Source organism: Leopardus geoffroyi, chromosome D1 (assembly GCF_018350155.1).
Source record: "Leopardus geoffroyi isolate Oge1 chromosome D1, O.geoffroyi_Oge1_pat1.0, whole genome shotgun sequence".
Lineage (NCBI taxonomy): Eukaryota > Metazoa > Chordata > Mammalia > Carnivora > Felidae > Leopardus > Leopardus geoffroyi.
Window position 1 is genome coordinate 89901191 of NC_059329.1, and position 20620 is coordinate 89921810.

Sequence of the window (20620 nt, forward strand, 5' to 3'; positions counted from 1 at the left end):
CCTTGCCCACCTGACCACCCGCCTCGTTCCCAGGCTGAGCTTTGAGCCGGTCTTTCTGTGTTTACACAAGTTTGGGATTTTTCCTGGGATGCGGGAGGTGTCGGGAGATTGAGTTGCTCCTGGCCAAAGTTTGAACAGAAGCTGTTTGATCTGAGAGAGAGAAAGAGAGACAGACAGACAGAGGGGTGCTGGACAGAAACGTAATGTATCTGTGTGGGGAACACAATGTAGGGTATTAACCAAGCTGGCCTTGAATGAAAATGTGGTAGCAGCATCACATAAAATGAGGGTCCCAGTCATGCCAGACAAGTCCAAGTTGCTGGAAGGATGCAATATGCAGGCATATGGGCTGGACTCCAGTAGTGTCTTCAAATCAGAGACTGCCCTTGGCTGGGGTGGTGGTCCTTGCCCGCTCCTTGCTTCCCTGCTATGCCCTCCAGAGGTGACAGTCACCTTGCTGTGAGCGACAACCAGCTGTACTTTGCTTGAGCTGAGGCTTTTCTCCCTGAACATCTGGGCAGTGGTGGTGACTTGGCAGGTGTCTTTTTGAAAGCGTGATTGTAGCAAGGGAGGGAGGGTTGGAGGGAGGGAGGGAGATAGAGAGAGAAAGAGAGAGAGAGAGAGAGAAAGCCAGGCTCAGACTTCTCACTTGGCCTCACGCAGAGACCAGCATTCAGTTGCCTAATTTGTGGGTTCGTCGAATGTAAATCATTCTGGATCCCTTTTCTCTCCCTCTAGTTTTCTGTAATCCTTTTCATCAAAAGACAAAACAAAAGAGGGGGGACCCCCAAACTGACCACCTGGAGAAGTTCATTGAGACCCCAAGTATCACTGATAATCCACGAATAACCCAGGGGGTTTTGGGGAGTGAGGGCAAAGGTAACTGGAGATAGTATTGACTTACAGGAGGAGAGCCACACCCTGCTTCAGACTCTTTTTGGATTGAGAGCTGGAGCAGCCGGGCAGACTTTCTGGATGCTTCCTGGAGGCTCGTTCTTCAAATGGGGTTAGTAGACAGGACCACAGAGCCTTGTGCCAGGCCTGAGAAGTTTGCATGCTTGGGGTTTATCCGGGTGGGGCTGCTGCCATTTTGGGCGTTGGAGGAAAGGAGTGGGACTGTTTTGATAGTAGGAGAAAATGAGCAAATCAATTAAAAATAAATGCTGGACATTCCATGCCCCACTGCTCACACCACCAGTCCCCTGCCCGTCACCACATCGTGGCACTGGGGACTATTGGACTTGGCGTGACTTTGACCAGTACATTTGTCGGTGGCTGGGGCTGCAGGAAAGAAAGGAGGGAGTCAACCCGTAATGGACAGAGGCAGTCAGTGCCTGTGAGCTAGCTTCCCACTAGAAAGGTTTTCTTTTATTATTTAAGTAACCTTTTTATCGAAATTTAACATAGGTACTGAAAAGTGCACAGATGTTAAGTGGGGAGCTCTGTGAATTTGCATAAAGTAAACACACGGGGAGTCAGTGCTCTCAGGTCAAGAAATAGAGCATCGCCAACACCCCCAGGACCCCCACTGCATCGCCGCCTGGTCCCCCCACGCCTCTTCTTGACTTCCAACATCATAGATTACTTTCGCCTGGTTTTGCGCCGGCAAGACTAAGAGCGTCTGGCTCCTTTTTGCTCACTGTTAAAAACATCTAATTTCCGTCCCCTTTCCAAGGAGGCGGGTTGTGGGACGACCCTCCACCCACTTGGGTTGGGAGGACAACTCCAGATCCTTGGCGAACAGACATCCCGCCAGCCTTGGGCTCCTGGGTCTGGCTCTCCTGCTGCAGGCGCCCTTGGATGAGCTCTTCTGTCTTCCAGCAGAAAGTGTGGCCTCAAGCCACCTGGAAGGTCCAGTAGCGGGAAGCGGGAGTCCCGAGCGAGCTATAATTGTGGGCTCACATTGAGCACAAGCTCGCCTTGGAGAGACACTCTGCATTCCTCACAGACGACAGATTAATTTGTATCCCTTGAATCCGAGTCAGAGCTTGGAGGACTGGCACGCAGGCCAGCGACCGATCTACCATGGGGCCCCTGGTGTGGGGCGAGGGGCCAGGCGGGAGGAAAGGGCAACATGTGGCTGGGGGAAGGTGGCTCAGCAGCTCTCCTGTGGGGTGGGTTTGTGTTGGAAAACCAAATCAAAGGGAATAAAGCCCTTGGGTAATTTCCCGGAGTAACTCATTAAGAAAGCCATCCGCAGGTTTCTCCAAATGATTCCCTATTCTTTCGTTCATTCGTTCGTTCATTCATTCATTCATTCATTCATTCATTCATTTTAGTTTGGGCCAATGTTTGGGACTTTTAGTTTCATAATTATGTAAAAGGGCTCTCACCCAACTTGCTTCTCTGAAGTTTCAAGGAATGCTTTGTCTCTTTTGCATGTTATAAATTGGTAAATGGATGACCTTTTTCTTTTGGGTTTGCTTCTTAAGGTTAAAGGAGCTAGTGTGTGTGTGTGTGTGTGTGTGTGTGTGTCTGTGTGTGTCTGTGTGTGTGTGTCTGTGTGTGTCTGTGTGTGTGTGTCTGACTTAATAACTAACAATGCACTGCAGTCCCTCCCCCATATCATCTTGGTTACTCTTGTAAGTTCTTCAGGCACGTTTACCATGGTGATATATTTTTTTTAATGTTTTATTTACTTTTGAGAGAGAGAGCGTGAGCAGGGGAGGGGCAGAGAGAGGAGGGACCGAGGATCCGAAGCAGCCTCTGCGCTGATAGCAGTGAGCCCGATGTGGGGCTCAAACTCATGAACCTTGAGATCATGACCTGAGCCAAAGTTGGATGCTCGACTGACTGAGCCACCCAGGTGCCCCTGCCATGGTGTTATTTTAAGGAATTCGTTTCAAAGAAAAGATGCCAATAAGAATATGCCCATGTTTTTAAAAATTTTTTTAAATTGTTTTAATGTTTATTTTTGAGAGAGAGAGAGACAGCATGAGCAGGGGAGGGGCAGAGAGAGAGAGAGAGGGAGACACAGAATCCAAAGCAGGCTTCAGGCTCTGAGCTGTCAGCACAGAGCCCGACATGGGGCACGAACCCACCGACTGCGAGATCATGACCTGAGCTGAAGTCAGATGCTTAACCGACTGAACCGCCCAGGTGCCCCAGAATATGCCCATATTTTTTTTTTTAACAGACCTTTCAGTTTCTTCCCTTGGAGTGTATGTTCTAGGACCTTGTAGATGTGAATGTAAATACAGGTGCCTATATATTATCACATATATCTCTAGAGATAAACAAGAAAGGCTTATGTTACACATACCGTTTTGTAATTTACTACCCCCCTGACTCTGCGGTAGGTGTTCTTCCTGTATGCTGCGGTGTTCTAGCATGGATATGCCATATCACGTTTACCCATCTCCCTCTTGGGTGACATTTAAGTTCTTTCAAGTTTTAAGCTCTACAAGTAAGTATGTGCGGGGGGTGGGGGACGCCTTTTGTGTTTCTCTATGCATTTATATATTCCTAAGGATGGGTTCCTAGGAACGGAATCCAGAGGTACTCTCCGTAAATAGTGCTGGTTACTGCCAGGTGGCCTCAGGAGGGTGTTTACATTCTCACCAGTAGTATGACAGTCCCACTGTCCTCACATCTATGCCAGCTCTCAGCATTATCCACGTTTTAGCTCTTGATGATCAGATTCCTTTAAAAAATTGGCATATCTACTAGTATTTCTTTACCTGCCCTTGAGGCTGTGCGCTCTCCGTTCGTCTATTAGCCATCTTTATGTTTCGTGACACGCTCGGTCATTTACTGTATCCATTTTTCTTTGCAGTTTTCCCCCCGAGTTTTAAGGAGTTCTTTGCAGTCGGGGACACAGAGGATCGCTTTAAAAGATTTTAGGGAAAAAAAATCATCTTGATTGGCATTCCTGGCTATCAAGGTCCACAGAAGATCAGTAGTCGGTCTTCAAATTGGCACTGGTTAAAGGCTTGGGTTTTCTATTTTGTTTTTATTTAATTAGGTGAAATTTTCCCTCCTGGCTGGAAAGTCCCTGCCGTCTGTAAATGCATTATCATTTGTGCGGCACGGGTGAATCGTGATGTGCAGGGAAAAGTGAGCGGTGCCAGGCGGGGGTTGGCGCCTGTTGGAGCTGATTATCGCAGACATTCAGTGGGAAGCTGGGTCCCTTGCCTCATTTCTCTTAAAAAAACCGTGGTCTCTCATGTCTTTAGCATAAAGGCACATGATCCATAAAAGAAGGGATAGGGAGAGTCTCTTAAGCCGTGTTGGCAGTTCTGGTTCATGACGCTTCTTTATTCTGCCGGCATTTCCTAGACCAGTGTTGCTTCTTAAACTCTTGGCAGGTTCACGTTGGAGCCAGTATTCTTCTCTTCACGTCCAGAGCCTGCGGACCGTTGCCACCTTCCGCGTGGGTAAACAAACTGGACTTTGTTCAAAGGATGTCAGGGCAGTTACTGGGGACCCGGGCCTCAGTGCTCCCATGGCCCTTGATGACAATGGCAGACCGTTGATCAAGCCCCTGTAGGCCCCTTCATTCCACCAGGCCACCCTCACTGCCTCCACCAGCAGATGGCTTCTTTCTTTGCCTGTTCTGGAGCAGAGTCCCAGCCCAAAATGCCACTGTCTTTGGTACAGCTGTCACTACTCCCTGGATACGGAAAGAAACAAACAAAGGCCATGTGTAGGGTGCTGATGGTTTGGGCTTTGCTCTGGGGAGAGGGGAAATCAGCCTCCCTGTGGATGGAGGCCTGACGGCTTAAGTGAGGCCGCCTCCAAGCCGGTAGGGAGCAGAAACAGAGGGCTGACTCTTACGGGTGTTTTCGGCTACTTCTGCACCTGAATCTGGTTGGTTCTGCTCCCCCTCCCCACTTAACACGTGTCCATCCTTGATCTCTTGAGAGATTGGGTCATCACAGAATATTGGATCTGTCTCCTGGGCAGCTGTGCCAGATCTTGCGGGCAGCTCGCATCCCATACAGCGTCTGGGTGCCCAAGAGCTCTGGGAGGCAAGCTCTAACCTGCTGACGTTATGGTGGAGAGTTGGGCTACCTTTGAATTTTTATGTTCATCCATGAAGAATGATTGATTAAGCTCAAGCTAATCCAGGTGTTAAGATTGCTTTGTAGAAAATCCCAAGGTTCATAGACCTCTCAGGAAAGAGAATAATAATAAGAATAAAAACTATTTTTGGTTCCTCTCCTCCTCCCATTTTTCAAATAAATGACTTCAGATCAAATTATTATCTGAGCATGAAGAAACATGTTTTTGTTACATAAATCTTAAGCTGCATACAAATGTGGACTGTCCCCACGGCTGAGGAATAATCCTGACTTGCAGGAGTTATCCACAAAAATATTGGTGGAATGATTTTCATAGTATTTTCGCACAAAGAAGCAACCATCCGTATTTCCGTCCACCTGTGCTATTTATTCCTTCTTCCCTTCTTCCCTCCCTTCCTCCATCTATGCATCACAACAGACATTCTGTTTTTGGCTCCGTTTAGGACGTTAGGACACATGCCCTCCTCTGAGGTAAAAGCTGCTCATGGTGGGGAAGACAGAACGGGAGCCGTGGAGCACTCTGCGAGGTGAAGAGACAGAGGTTGGCATAGGTTATGTTGAGAGGTCTGATGGGGAGCTTGTAAAGTAACCTGGGGGGCTAGGACAGAACTATAGGAGAGATGGGCTGGCCAGGACACGCAGGCCTTTGGTTTCTTCCCAGTGTCTCCGCACCGAGCGGTCCCCGTTAGCATGGCACTGTAGTAGCCTCAACCGGGAGGGAGACTAGTCTGCTGTGGGGCAGACTGGATGTATTGGAAATAATTTCTTTTTTTTTTTTAATTTTTTAATATTTACTTTTGAGAGAGAGATACAGCATGAGCAGGGGAGGGGCAGAGAGAGAGGGAGACACAGAATCCGAAGCAGGCTCCAGGCTCCGAGCTGTCAGCACAGAGCCCGACGCGGGGCTCGAACTCACAGACCGTGAGATCCTGACCTGAGCCGAAGTCGGTCGCTCAACCGACTGAGCCACCCAGGCGCCCCATAGAACGGTATGTCTTGTGTAGAGTGGCATATTTTGTGCCTACATTACATCTAGTCTTTATATAATAGTAATTCTTCAGTAGTGAATAAGGTTGCCCTTAACAGTGAACTCTGGCTAGTCGTATGGCCTTCATCTGCATGCTGTCTTATATGTGTGACAGTCCTGGAAGCTTCCACTGGCTTCTTCATCCTTTTAGGTTTTCCAGTGTGAGGGAAGCAGGACAAGAGCTTTGAGGTTTCCCCCTCTGTCACTGTGCAACTCTGGGACCAGATGGACAGAATAGCCCTTTAGTTCCCCAGGGAGCTTGTCAAGGTTGTCTTTGGTCCATCTCCATTTTATAGATGAGGAAACTGAGGCACAGAGGTTTAAGCCATTCCCGGAGCTGGGAACGAGTGGCATTAGAATTCAGAGTTTGTGGGCTCCCAGGCCGACCTGAGCGAGGCAAGCTCTATAATCCTTCCTTAATCTTTAATCGATTTCTTTTCTGGACCATCATACGCTCCACAATCTGGAGAACCCAAACAGGTTAGTCTTCACGGTGTCAGCCCTTTGATTTGCCAAATCCGACAAGTCTCTTGCAAAGGTAAATTGCTCTCTCTGAAAGCCGAGCTCATTCAGACGTGCATACTGAAGCGGGGACGCCAGCAGTAAATACTGCTTAACTCTGGCACTTGCTAGATGTACAAACATCATTTGCTCAAGAAGTCAGCTAATTCCTCATGATGGAGGGCCTGTCTTCGTGCTCCATACGGAGGGAGGGTGCCCGCGTGAGCAGATTGTAGAAGCTGGATGGACCGGTTTAATGGATTAAGCTACTTAAGAAAATTTAAGAAGACGCACCAGTTAATATGTATTCCGCCCTTGCTTGGTTGGTAACAGGCTGGTGTTTTTGATTTCCCTAGCAGGGTTCCTCCCCTGATCGGAAGTGATAAGCCAGACAGCCGTTCATTTGCTGAGGTGTGATGGGAGATTGTGGTTAATGGAGTGAACCGGAGAGGCCCTTGCGTCCCTAGAGAGCAGGAGGCAGGTCAGATTCCTGGCCCCCTGGAGGTGACTTTCTCCTGTTTCGGGGGAAGGTGGGACCAGCAGTGTCCAGCGGAGGCAGGAACAGTGTCATCCCGGGTCTGAGAACCTGGGATTCTCTGGCTAGCTTCCGTGCTGCCTTTTTGACCGCCTGGTAGATCTCTGGGTCCTAAGTCTCCCTGTATTGAACAAGGAGGAACTACCTTCGGTATCTGGCTTGTAGGGATGTTTTCAGTCCTATAGTGGAGGAGCTCTGTAAATCCCAGGTATTATTTTTAAATGCTGAAGAATGTATCTAGGACAGACAGATGGTGAGTGTTTGCCTCCATGGGGACTGGGTGTGTGTCCTCAGAAGTAGGAATAGTAAGTTGGGAGCTAAAAAGGAACTTGGATGTCATCTGTTACTGCCTTATTCTACACACGGGGAAACTGAGGCTCACGGACACAGAGCAGCTCCCTCCGATCCTGATGAGCCCCACATACCTTTCTCTTTTCATCTGTGTCCTAACCACGCTGTTCTGAGGGGTTGGTTCATGTTTATGATTTTGCTGCTGCTAAGGAGTCCTAGGGATGATCCAAGAAAGGCTACTTTTTTTATTTGTTTGTTTAGAGAGAACACAAGGGGAAAGGGGCAGAGAGAAAGAGAGAGAGAGAGAGGACAGAGAATCCCAAGCAGGATCCATACTGCAGAACCCGATGTGGGCCTCGAACTCACAAGCTGCAAGATCATGATCTTAGTCGAAATCAAGAGTCGGATGCTTAACCAACTGAGCTCCCTAGGTGCCCCGAAGGGCTACTTATTTCTTTAGGAATTACCTAACCGAGACTGTTGTGTGTTAGAAGATACAAAGCCAGAGTCACATTGTGAGCTCCGTAACTATGTTCTCAGAACCCAGCGTCTGTCCCCAGAGTCTACATTTTTGCACCTGAGTGACATGTACTCTTAGCCAGCCAGCCCCGCTTGTCCAGGCTGCCCCCTTTCTAGGGAGGCAGGTAGAGAAAAAGGACAGTACCAGCTCTGTGAGGAGAGTCCGGGAGAATGTATGGAGGGCAGGAAGGAGGAACATACCAGTACTATTTCTTGAGCCCCATGTATCTGCCAAGTACTCTTAACTATATTTACTTTATCTCTTTATCTGTGTATAGATATTATATCTCTATCCCTCAGCAACCCTGCCCAGAAGGTGGACTTACCCCAGGTTTGTGAGTGGACAGTTTTAGCTCAGAGACGGTAACTCAGTTGTCTGAAGTTGCACAGCTATAGAGAAGCAGGCATTTGGCAGCTGTGATTGGGTGTGCCAGATCATCGCTGGGCCCCTTTCCTTGGCCTCCTTGAGGAGGGGTGAGGGGGCAGATGGTATGGGCTATTCTGAGATGGACAGATTACTGCGGCTTTGCCCACCCTGACGTCTCAGGGAGTTCGTATTTAAAAAAATATCTGCCCTCTGGCTAGGCCTTGCTATTTTTGTTTTCGGAATGTCACGGCTTAATGAGTTGGGTGGGTAAATCTATCTTATGAGACGTGTTTATTTTTTCCTCCACAATTTGCTTCTACTCTGCAACTGTTGCTGCCTTTCAGAAAATGAAAAGAGCTCATAATAGGACCGAATTTCCCAGATGGATGTCCTTGCATTTGCTCTTTTTTTTTTTCCCCAGCGTGAATAACTTGCCCCCTTTTATCTCTCATCCTTTTATAGTTGATGGGGTTTTTGAAGCTAGGATATCAGTGGTAAATGGTTCCATATGTCTTTCAGAGATTTTCTCAAATATTAGCATATTTTTTTGTTCTTTATAATAAATTTTATTAATGAAACATTTTTTAAGGGATGGGGAAGAGGACCAAGAATAACACGAAGGAAGCCTGTGTGCCTTCCACCCGGCTCCCTTGAATTCTGATATTTGGTCATGCTTGCTTCAGATTGTTTCAAAGAAAGAAATCTTATGTTTGCAGTTCATTGTGTCCCCTCTGATCCCATTCGCCAGGGGGTGACCACGCTCCTGAATTTGCTATTTTTCTTTTCCTGTACAATGAAAAAAGACATACTTTTGCATTTGTATCTACCCGTGAAAGTCCTCTAGTCTTCAGGCTTGACTTCAGTGATATTCTGCAACCTGCTCTTTCTTCACTGAGCATTGGGTTTCTCAGAATTGACCCGTGTGGATCCATGCCACCTCAGCTGATTAAGTTGAAGCCTTGGGTGCTGTTCCATCGTGTGGATGCAACCCTATTTTTCATCCATCCTGCTTTTGATGAACATTGAGTTTGTCTTGCAATTTTCTATGCTAGTGGTACCAGCCGGGAACGTGCTCTTGCTGTTGTCTCTTGTGCGTTTATCCCCGTGCCTGGGGTGTGCACCAGAAGACGATGGGCAGGTCAAAGGGTAGGAGCATCTGCGGGGTCACTAGGAGCTCCCAGGTCGTCGCTCCGAGTTCCTCCATCACGTGCAGCGTGCGTTCCTGTTGCGTCACATCATCTCGCTACTTGAGAATGTCAGACTCCACCTTTTTGCAAGTCTGATGGGTGCGAAGGAGAACTTTCTTGTTTCGTGAATTATGTTTTGATTACAAGTGAGACTGAGGACATCTGAAGTGGCTATTTGATATTTCTCGTCAGTGAAAGCACCTGTTCGTACGCTCTGTCCAGTTTTCTGTGGGATGGCTTGTGTTTTCTCCTCCAGTCTTGTAGGAAAATCCTGGGTAGTGAGCTCTGTGGGTCCTAAATGTGGCAGATATAGCCTTTCAGTTAGTGGCTTACCTTTTAGGTTTGTTTGTGGTATCTTTTGATGAGCAGGAGTTTTACGTTTTAGCGTGGTTGTATTTCTCAATCTTTATGGTCTATGCTTTTTTTTTTTTTTTTTTTTTTGAGTCTTATTTCAGAAATCCTTCCTTACCCTGAGCTCGTAAAGATAGCTTTTCGGCCTAATTGAAGCTTATTTTGTTTTTCTGGCCTTATTCCTTGGTTTGGTTTGGGATTTTCCATACGTGCCCTGCCTGGGTGTCTCTGTGTGGAGTGTAATACAGGCTGCAGAACGGTTCCCAGTGACCGTAGGGATTATTGCAGCCATCTCTGGGCAGATAGGGTTGAGCTGAACTTGGAGTCAGAGCAAACTCCTTCTTCTTGACCCTGTGGCTGTTTCTGAGACGTGCTTAAGTGCAGGGTTAATCGGCCCTCTCTTAAGCCTGGCTTATCTGCAGGCCTGATAAAAATTGGTCATAAAGCCGTCCCCTTTTTTGTCCTTAGTTTAGCTGCACTGCCTGATTCGCACTTCCTGCTGCTGCTGATTGAAGCTGAAAGGACAGAAGGGGCATGTGGGGGACAGCTCCTGCCCCAGGTTCTCCCCCGGGCCTGACACCCTGGGTCTGGTGTGCAGCCGGCCCTTGGCAAGGGCTCTGGTGTGTGCACAAGTTCATCTGGTGGTTCTTCACTTCTGTTCTTTTCCTCCTGGGTGCTCAGAAGTGTTCTACAGACCCGATGTCATTTATCCATTGCATTTTGCATGGAAATCTGAATGGGTTCAAGTAGGGTTTGGGTAAAGTCATAAAACTTGAGAATATCCCATCTGGAAGGGTCCTGATGCATCATCCCTCTTTCAGTCAGTAAGCACTTCCTGAGTGTCTGCTGGGTGTCTGGAACCTTGCTAGTTGCTGAACACATGGGGAGCAAGACAGCCAAGGTCTGCGCCCTCATGGTTTTGGGGAGCAGCCATTGAACCACAGGGATCATTTCAGATCCTGAAAGTGGTGGGGATGTGGGATAGAGAGGAAGTGTCTTTGGATGATGCCCCCTAAGGTCATTTTGTTATTTTGAATAGACCTGCCATCTTCTAGCTTAGGAGTCCATAAACTGTGCCCCATGGGCCAGAGCCAGCCCACTGAAGTCACCTACCTAAGAAGGGTTTTAACATTTTTAAATGGTGAAAAAAATTAAACACTTGCGATAGATTTTGATGATAGGGAACGCTAACCTTGAACCTTATCAAGTGCAGTGTTACCTGCCCCCTCTCCCACCACCACCCCCCCCCCGTAATTCTATTCTTCTCATTAGTAGACCTGTATTATGAAAAATTGTTCTCAATAATGATCATGTGTTGAATTTTACCAATGCGTATTTTGTGGAACATTTTTTTTCTCTCCTTTTATAGAAGTACCTGTCTTTAAAAACATTTTTTTAAATGTTTATTTATTTTTGAGAGAGATACAGAGCAGAAGCAGGGGAGGGGCAGGGAGAGAGGAAGACCCAGAATCTGAAACAGGCTCCAGGCTCTGGGCTGTCGGCACAGAGCCCAACACGGAGCTCGAACCCATGAACCGTGAGATCATGACCTGAGCCGAAGTCTGACGCTTAAACTACTGAGCCACCCAGTTGCCCCAGTACCTTTCTATCTTTAATTTGGCTTCCTGTCTTGCACAGCCTGAAATATTTACTACCTGGTCCCAAAAGTTGCTAGCTGTGTGACTTTGGGCAGGTTGCTTCTTGAGTCTCTGTTTTCCTCAACTGCAAAATGGGCATGGCTGCCTAGTGCATGGGGCTGTTGTGAAGGACAAGAACTGATATGTTAAAGTCCTGTCATGTGTTGAGAGCTGCAGCAGATGTTAGATCATCCCTAGGGGAAGATCAATAATAATCAATTCCTTAAGGGCTGTTAAAGGGAGGGTCGTGAGGGAGGGGGAGCAGGGTGGGGCTCCGTGCCCACCCCTGAGGGTCAGCATCATGAGGAACAGCCCCCTCCAGCATTGCCATCCAGCCCCCTGAGCTGTGGACCGTGGACCTTGCAAGGGCTGCATCCCGAAGGCTCTGCAAATCCCCACGACGTTAACGCTCTTCCTGCATAATTTTCCCCATGAAATGCGATGAGGCATAACTAAAAAATGTAAGTAACAGCTTCAGGCCCTTAATGAGGCTATAAATACAGGGCAGAAATAATTTCGAAAGTCATTTCCTGGTGAAGAACTGTCCCTTTCCTAGACCTCTTCACTTTCCCTTTGCTTGGCCCATCAATACTAGCCATTGGCTTTCTTTGCCAACTCATTTTAGGGAGGAAACAGAGCATTGATCATCTTGTCGCGGTTGCCGTTTTGCGTTTCATGGCAAAAGCAAACAAGAAACCTGCTTGGAGCGTAGAGGCTGCACGGACAGCGAGGCTCACTCCCTGCTTAGGAGAGTTGCTCCACCCGTCAGCTGTTCCTGCAGCAACACTCTCTTCCTTCAGTGTCAGTGTGAGTAGGATACCCTGTACGTGTAAACATGGAGTCTGCGTAAATATGGAGGCTGTGAATGCCAAGGCTCAGCAGTCCTGGGCTCAACCTGTGAAGCGTTTTATGCCTTCTCACCCATTTCCCTGGGCTGTATCTTCCTTGAACGGCTGGGTAAACGGGGTTTGGGGCCCCTGGAATGTTCTCCCAGGGAGGAGCTGTGTGCAGAGTCTAGACAGAAGTAGAGACCTGGCTGTGCATAGGTACTTGGAGCCAGAGGCACAGCCTCCCTCCGGGCTCACACATCCCCCGGTGACCGCTCCCTTTTGATGGCAGCCAGAACGTTCCCCAAAGCGGAGCTCAGCAGGAAGCAGTTTGGTGAGAACTGAATGGATCGGGGTTGTGCTTGGGACAGATGTCTCTGGTTCCGTCTGACACTGATGCCACCACGCAGAGCAGTCTGGGGTCCGAGGGACTTTTAGGGACTTTCCAGGGATGTTCGCAAACGAGTTCTTGCAGACCAGCCCACTTGGTGCTGTACATGTGCCTGTGCATGGAACGTGTGTGTCGAAGAAGCGAATTCAAAGGGAAAACAGACGGTGGCTTCCAGCGGCCTCATAGCGTTATGTTTGTTGGCACCAGGCAGTGGGAGGAGGTGTGTTAATTCTCCAGGGAGGGTTTTAGGGTAGCTCTGAGCGCTGAAAAACAGAACGCCGGGCTGTCGGCACGTACGTGGGCATGTCTTGCTTTGTTGTTCCTTGAGCCTGCACATGGGATTGTCGGGAGGCGAGGGATGAAAACAGAGGCGACTGGACAGAAATTGGGAAGGAGGGCCTGTCGATAGTTTGCAGATGTCGGTTCTGCATCGCGTCATGACAAGGAGTGTCCTGGCGGAGAGCAGCAGAGGGAGAGAGGAGCATGTGGGGGCCTCTGGCGGGGAGAATGGGTTTCCCATTTCTCAGCTGGAAAAGTCAACATCACTCACTGCGCGCGTTCCAGAAGGACAGTTTGGGAGGACGCAGCAGCTGTCTGTGTTTCTGCTGTTGCTCCGGGTGTGGCTCCCTCATCCGGGATAAATTCGTGGATGCCAGAACTTTTGGGATAAGCTGCTGCTCGCTGTTTGCCTTTGCCTGTTGGGGGAGGACTTGGAATTTTTTTTTTTCTTGGTGCAAATGGTATAGTTATTTTAAGTAAGTGATGTGCTGCAGTGAACATGGGCAACTCTTTTCATTTTTCAGCTTAATGAAAAAAAGAAAAGGGGGAAGGAAAAACCCCAGCTAGCCAACTGCGTGCTAATGCTTGTCTTTTTTGGATTCTAAATGTGTCCCAAGGCACTGAGATGGGATAAATATTTCAGCCACTAGAAAGTCCTGCTGTCGGGCTGAAAAGATTTCTTACCTCTTTTAAAGCAGACGGGGTAGTAATTTACGTGCACAAATCCAGACGCCCCCACGTCCCTTATTTTCAACTATGTATGTATAGATCCCACTGCCTTCCATGGGGATGAAGCAGGGAGGGGATGGAACTTTGCGAGGAAGAGTATGCAGGGTGGGAATAAACCATAAGCGAGTGCTTGGCTGTCCTCTTAGAGCAGCCGTGCACGTCTGTTGGGCCCTTAATCACCTCTTCGAAGGCTCCCAATACACATTCTGAGGTACTGAGGGATAAGGCTTCAACATATTAAATTTTGGGGCGGTGAATGGGGGGCACAATTCAACCTGTCTCACCAGGTGAAAGGTGGGTGGAAGAATCAGTGTCCGCAAGTAGCAATGTATGGGGGCCTCCGTGCAGGGAGGACGTTCATATTCCAGGAAATGAGGTTGCAAAGGTAGGCAGGGGCTGATCATGACAGGCCTTGTAAACCGTGGCACGAGTCTTAGGTTTACTCATAAGGGCACTGAGAAGCCATCAGTAGCATTTTAAATTTTTTTTTTCAACGTTTATTTATTTTTGGGACAGAGAGAGACAGAGCATGAACGGGGGAGGGGCAGAGAGAGAGGGAGACACAGAATCGGAAACAGGCTCCAGGCTCTGAGCCATCAGCCCAGAGCCCGACGCGGGGCTCGAACTCACGGACCGCGAGATCGTGACCTGGCTGAAGTCGGACGCTTAACCGACTGCGCCACCCAGGCGCCCCCATCAGTAGCATTTTAAAATCTCACTGCTGCGAGGGGACAGAACCTGGGGGGCATGGGAAAAGCAGGTTGGAGGGTTGGTTTTCCCAGACTTCCTCAAGGATGTCTCAGCCTTGGCACTACAGACGTTTCGGGCTGGATACTTCCGTGTGGTGAGGGGCGGCATTCCCAGCCTTGATTCTCTAGAGGCCGCCACCAAAAATGTCTCCCGGACATCGCCATGTGTGCCCCAGGTGGGCACAATTGTCCCCTGTTGGGAACCACTGGTTTAAAATAATTTTTTTTAATGTTTGTTTATTTTTGAGAGAGAGAAAGGGAGAGAGAGAGAGAGAGAGAGAGAGAGAGAAAGAGATAGGGGCAGAAAGAGAGAGGGAGACCCAGAATCCAAAGCAGGCTCCAGGCTCCAAGCTATCAGCACAGAGCCCAATGTGGGGCTTGAACCCATGAACCGTGAGATCCTGACCTGAACCAGAGTCGGATGCTTAACTGACTAAGCCATCCAGGCGCCCCAAGAACCATTGGTTTAGATGGGATCGTTCCAGTTTAATAAAAGCACACTGGATGGGTTTCAGGAAGATTTTTGAAGACAAAGCCTACAGGATTTAACTTCTCTTTGCCTTGGTTTCTCCTCACGCTTTTGAGGTTGGTGATCTTGTCCCTTCCCTGAAGCACAAGGCTCCGTGCCGTCTGCGTTTATAATGGAGTTGCTCAGGAGCTCACAAAGAGCGCTCCTCTGTGTTAGCCTTTGCTGGGCCTGGGGATCCTGCCGGTGAAGCACCTCAAGCCTATGCTGGCAGGGCCACCTGTGTATGACGGATGTGGTACTTGGTCTTTGTGCCGTGCCCTTTCACTTGTCAGAGCCTTGCACGCCCAGCCTGTCGACTGACTCTCAGAGCAAGCACTCTGGAATCCAATCTGGCCCATTTTCTGGCTCTGGAAATCTGTTTATCCGAACAGGATTTCACAGTTGCAGTGACTTTTCTAGGGGGCTTGCCTTCGAGGAGGCAGCTCTACAGAGGCATATGTGAGTGATTTCCAAACAAAACAGAGTGACAGTTGCCTTCTGGAGCCCGGAGGAATTCCCTAGGAGCTTGCTGGTGAAGCCCAGAGCAGTTGTAAGGAAACAGCTGGAATGGGTGGGCAGTCTGGGTTGTGCCTTCCGTGGTTGGCTGGGATCCAGCACCTGACTGCCCTTCTGGGCTTCTCTCCTGTGATTCCCCATGTCCTGTGACTGCACTCACCCAGAGGTGTTGAATCGGTTTCATGCTTTTCTCTGGGTTGCTGGAGGCTTTCTGGAGTCCAGTCTTGAGAGGGATTCTTTTACTGAGTGTGGGCTCAGTGGACAGGGCACCACTGAGGTCACTGAGGTCACTGTTACCAGGTCACTGGTAACAGCTGACCCAGTGGTGGGTTAGGGGAAATAGCGACACAATATGTCTGCAATTCCTGACGGTCAGAGCCGTGAGGGTTTTTTATTCTATACCTTTCAGTGCCCTGGGCTGAGCCTTCCTGTGCTCTTCAGGCCTGAAGGGCCTTATGTTCTATCTCTCTGTGTATTAGCATCCACTGTAAATGCCACTTCTTCCCTGGAACCTTCTGTAACATGTTAAAACTTGACTTTATCTTAAGAACGTTGGGGACCCATTCAGTGGCTTTTTATTTTTTTATTTTTTTAAATTTAAATTTTTTTTTTAACATTTATTTATTTTTGAGACAGAGAGAGACAAAGCATGAATGGGGGAGGGTCAGAGAGGGAGACACAGAATCTGAAACAGGCTCCAGGCTCCCGAGCTGTCAGCACAGAGCCCGACGCGGGGCTCAAACTCACGGACCGCGAGATCATGACCTGGGCGGAAGTCGGCCGCCTAACCCACTGAGCCACCCAGGCGCCCCTCAGTGGCTTTTTAAAGTGAGAAAGAGTCACAATCGATTTGCCCTTTAGAAAGATCCTGCTGGCCACAGAGACGTGGCGGGGAGGCGAGGAGGCCAGGCTGGGAGACTGGGAGCAAGGTTGGTGCGAGGTGGCGATCCCTTGGGCTGGAGTCAGGCCTGTGGCATTGAGACTGGCGTGCAGGGCTCAGCTGTTGGCCCTCCAAAGGGGATGATGGAGCGAGGAGGGGTCAAGAGAGATGTTCAGAATACTAGTGTGGGGAGTAAGGCAGGGTGAGGCCCTTCACTGTAGCTGTTGTTATGGAATTCTTCAGCGACCTACAAAAGTTCGTTTCCAGGAGGGAGATGTGCACGCATGTTACTCAGCGTGGCGGGGTGGATGGTCTGCGAGGAAAATCCACGGCCGATGTGGTGCTGCCTGCCTAGGGCTGCGTCCTTTCCAATTTCTTGTTGCCTGTTTGTTCCACTTGTAAAATACTTTTAGTGCCATCTCAGTAGTGCTGGAGCTGCCACAGCAGAGTAAGGGCTCATTTCTGCTGGGAAAAGTCAGGGAACAGTTCAGACGGAGAGTTACATACACGTTGCATGCAAAAGGGTACGCAGGGGTTTCCTAGGACACTCACGGGTCGAAGGGCGTTCCGGGTAAAAATAAGAAACTACGTAAAGGCTAGCGGCATGAAAAAGAGGTCACGTCCGGGATCTGGAGTGAGATGCTTCTCTTTGGCAAAGCTTGTGAAAGAGGGTCCTTGGCCCTGCTGTCTTCCTCTTGCTCCCAGGCAGGTCTGGACACCCCTCTTTCTCTGCACGTGGCAGTAAGACCACTGGCATAGCCTCATGCCTTCCTGGGCTGCAGGGAGGAGCCCCACCTTTCATCTCTGCATCCTTAGGACCTACACAAGTATCTGGTCACAGGTGTTCGATGAATGGCTTAGTGAAGATTCAGAGAGGACCCCTGGAGGGCCTGGTCTTTTTCTCTCCTTTTCCCCTAAAACAACGTTACTTCCAGATGGCTCCTTATCTCCTGGCTGCTGAACACACTGGCTCAGACTGATGAGATTCATTAGATTCTGGCTCCCTTGAAAATCTGTCCCCAGGGTCCATTGGTGGATGAATTCAGCAGCGCCGTCCCCATGAAGAGCCTTTGCTCTTCCCTGTTTGCTGTCCAGCCTAAGACTTGGCCTTTTCTCATCAGGGCCTCAGCATTTGGTGACTGTGCTCGGTGCCCTGGAATCTAAACCCTGGGGCTTCGTTCTAAACCTCCAGGAGTTCTTGGCAAACAGTTCAGTGACCTTGGTGCCCTGAGTTCAAGTTTCAGTTTGGCCTTTCCTCGCCATATGACCGTAGGTGGGTTTGTGGGCTAAAGTGAGATGGTCTCCCGGTGTTCCTGCTGACAGGCCCAGGTTCAAATGTCTGGTGATTGTAGGGCCACGGGGTCTGAGGCCCAGAAGGAGCCCATGATTCCTGCAGTTGGAGGGATTGGGAGTCCAGAGCTCACTCCTGTCCTGGAACTTTCATTTTTAGCCACAGCTGATGGCCTGGAAAGAATTTGGGTTTTACAACCAACCTTTTTTTTTTTTTTTTTTAATTTTTATTTCTTTTTCTTTAAAAAAAAATTTTTTTTTTTTTTTTTTTTTTTTTAGAAAGAGAGCAGGGGAGAGGGGCAGTGGGAGAGGGAGAGAGAGAATCTCAAGCAGGCTCCATGCTCAGTGCAGAGCCTGATGCTGGGCTCTATCCCATGACCCTGGGATCGTGACCTGAGCAGAGATCAAGGGTCGGACGCTCAACCAAACTGAGCCACCTAGGTGCCCCACGACCAAGCTTTTTGACAGAGAAAGAAGAAAGTCAGTGAACATCAGTTGTGTGCCAAGCACTTGCTACAGGCTTTCCCTGTATTTTTCCATTTAGTTCTCTTAGAATCTCTAGGGTGGGGGTTGGGTGGATTATCGGTCCATTTTGCAGATGAGGAAACTGAAGCCCAGGGAAGTAACGTTGCCTACTGGAAGTCTCCCATATGTGAGCCATGTCGAACCAGAGCCCCGTCGGTTGTGGGGGCTCGGGTCCCTGCCGCCTCCGCCTGTCTCATGTCCCCGTCCCCTCTCTCTTCTGCAGAGAGCCAGCTGCTCCCTGGAAACAACTTCACCAATGAGTGCAACATTCCAGGCAACTTCATGTGCAGCAACGGGCGGTGCATCCCCGGCGCTTGGCAGTGTGACGGGCTGCCCGACTGCTTCGACAAGAGTGATGAGAAGGAGTGCCGTGAGTGGCCTGGCCTCTTGCTGGGGTGGGGGTGGGGGAGATCCTGGGGCAGAGGGGAGGAGGGCCTGATCTGGCTCAGACCCTGCGCACCCCACGTGCTGCAAGCTGGTGCGTTTGTTTGGGCCTCCGGCCAGCCTCCCTGCCCTCTCCACTCCGCAGCTGTGCCTGGGAGCAGCGAGGTCTGTGCAGAGACAGGAGTCTTGGTGGGGACAGAGTCACAGTCTCAGGAGAACAGAGGTCCCTTCCAGCAGGCTCTACTAAACCCCACCCTGAGGCACTGCTTTTTGCATTCCATGTGAGGACTCCGAGACTCCCAGAGGTTACGTGGCTGCGGTGTCCCCCCAGCTAGCAAGCAGCAGATCTGGATTTGAATTCAGGGCTGCCTGCCTGACCCCAAGGCCCCGGCTGGTGATCATCTTTCCCATCTCGTACATGGTGGAATGTTCTTAGTGACTAAATACGGTGTAGCGTCATGCCAAGTATACGGCCCAGGGCTGGTGGTGACTAGACGGCAGTTTGCTCTTGCCGGCCCTTCTCTCTGCTAATATGGCGTGGGCAAATGGGGGTGGTTCTTTCTTACCCTCCCCCCCCCCCATTTCTCCTTCTTCGGCCTCTTTCCTATTTTGTGCCCTCGAAATCTGCAGACGCGAGTCGAGGGCGTCCGGGGTGCTGGACGATCACGCTCCCCGCCCCGTGGAGTGCGTTTCTCTTCCACACCAGAGTGTGGCACCGCAGAGTGAGCTCGGCCGTGGCACCCTGGCAGGTGGGAAGCACACCTGAGGAGCGCTGGGCCTACGGGTGTTCTAATGGGTCACTGCCTTGGGACCACACAGCTGGACACTGGTTCTTGGCTTGTCTGTGGGCTTCGGGCACCAGGCCACAGGGCCTCACTGACAGGAGAACCGTGTGTTCTGGCTCCGAATCTTCCAGAGAGGGCTCTGGAAGCCAGCCGAGGAAATGGCTGAGAGATGATAATTTGAACTTTGCTGTGGCTGTTACTGGGATTTGACGCACGGGAAGAAGAACTGGGTTTGGAGCCCAGTCTGGAGCCAGCGTGCCCACACCTTCATGATGCTCTCCCTCAGACAGGCTGCTCACTCAGAGATTGGCCCCTTGTCTGTCCCAGGGCTCCAGGATCCCCCACCTGCCTGCTCCCACTCCCCAGGGAAGGTTTGGGAGGGGGCGGGTTAGGAATATGTTGTGTTTATTCCGTGTGTGTGGGGAATATTCATTTTGCTTGTTGCAGGTGACTGTTTTTCTAAATGGACCAGCATACATAAGGCATTTTCATTTTTCAGAATTTTAAACACAGTATTAATAATGTCTATTTCAGCTTTCTCTGTTTCTTGGTCTTTAAAATTGCTAGAAACGTAAGGTTTGTAATTTGAGTTACATATGTGATTGTATGGGTGAACTCTACAGTCTGTCCAGTTTTGGGGTGCCTGGGTGGCTCAGTCGGTTAAGCATCTGACTTCAGCTCAGGTCATGATCTTACAGTTCATCGGTTCGAGCCCTGCATTGGGCTCTGTGCTGACAGCTCAGAGCCTGGAACCTGCTTTGGATTCTGTCTCCCTTTCTCTGCCCCTCCCCAACTTGTGCTCTGTCTGTCTGTCTCTCTCTCTCAGAAATAAATAAACATTAAAAAAAAAAGAATTTAGGATCTGTCCAGTTTTGAGCATTATTAAAACTACACAAATATGTGGAATGACCATTTTTAGAATATGGTGTGTATTTGAACTCTGGTTAGCACAGATTCACTTTAGCTGAGCTGGGACTATTCAGCACAGGGTCCGTTTATGAAAGAATACACGGTTTGGAGTTGAGACTTAAGTTTTATTTCCAGCTTTGTCAATAGAAGCTGTGTAATGTTAGGAGATTCTGTGTCTTGTGTCAGTCCAGTTCCATGATTTCAGAATTCATGCACAAACTGGAAAAGGTGATGGAAAGAGAATTAAAAAAAAAAAAAAATGCCCAGCAGCTGCCTGGCGCTATTTAGTTTGGTTTGGAACAGGCTTGTTTTGGCTGTTCTCATTTTTGTCTCCTCATTTCCTACCCTTAACCCCCAAGCGTAGTAAGGACTTGATTGGCATTTACTTAGTGTTTTGATCAAAACATAA

The 20620-nt window shown here is 49.4% G+C and overlaps 1 protein-coding gene across 3 annotated transcripts in view; it reads left to right on the forward strand.

Moving 5' to 3' along the window:
* LDLRAD3 (low density lipoprotein receptor class A domain containing 3) overlaps window positions 1-20620 on the forward strand; it is a 245492-nt gene that overhangs the window by 54726 nt on the left and 170146 nt on the right. For 2 of the 3 annotated variants that reach the window (XM_045484985.1, XM_045484987.1), the window contains exon 2: window positions 18357-18503. The exons of the other annotated variant lie outside the window; for it this stretch is intronic. In XM_045484985.1, coding sequence (XP_045340941.1) covers window positions 18357-18503 — 147 coding nt within the window. The remainder of the gene's footprint in view (window positions 1-18356; window positions 18504-20620) is intronic. 3 annotated transcript variants of the gene reach the window in all.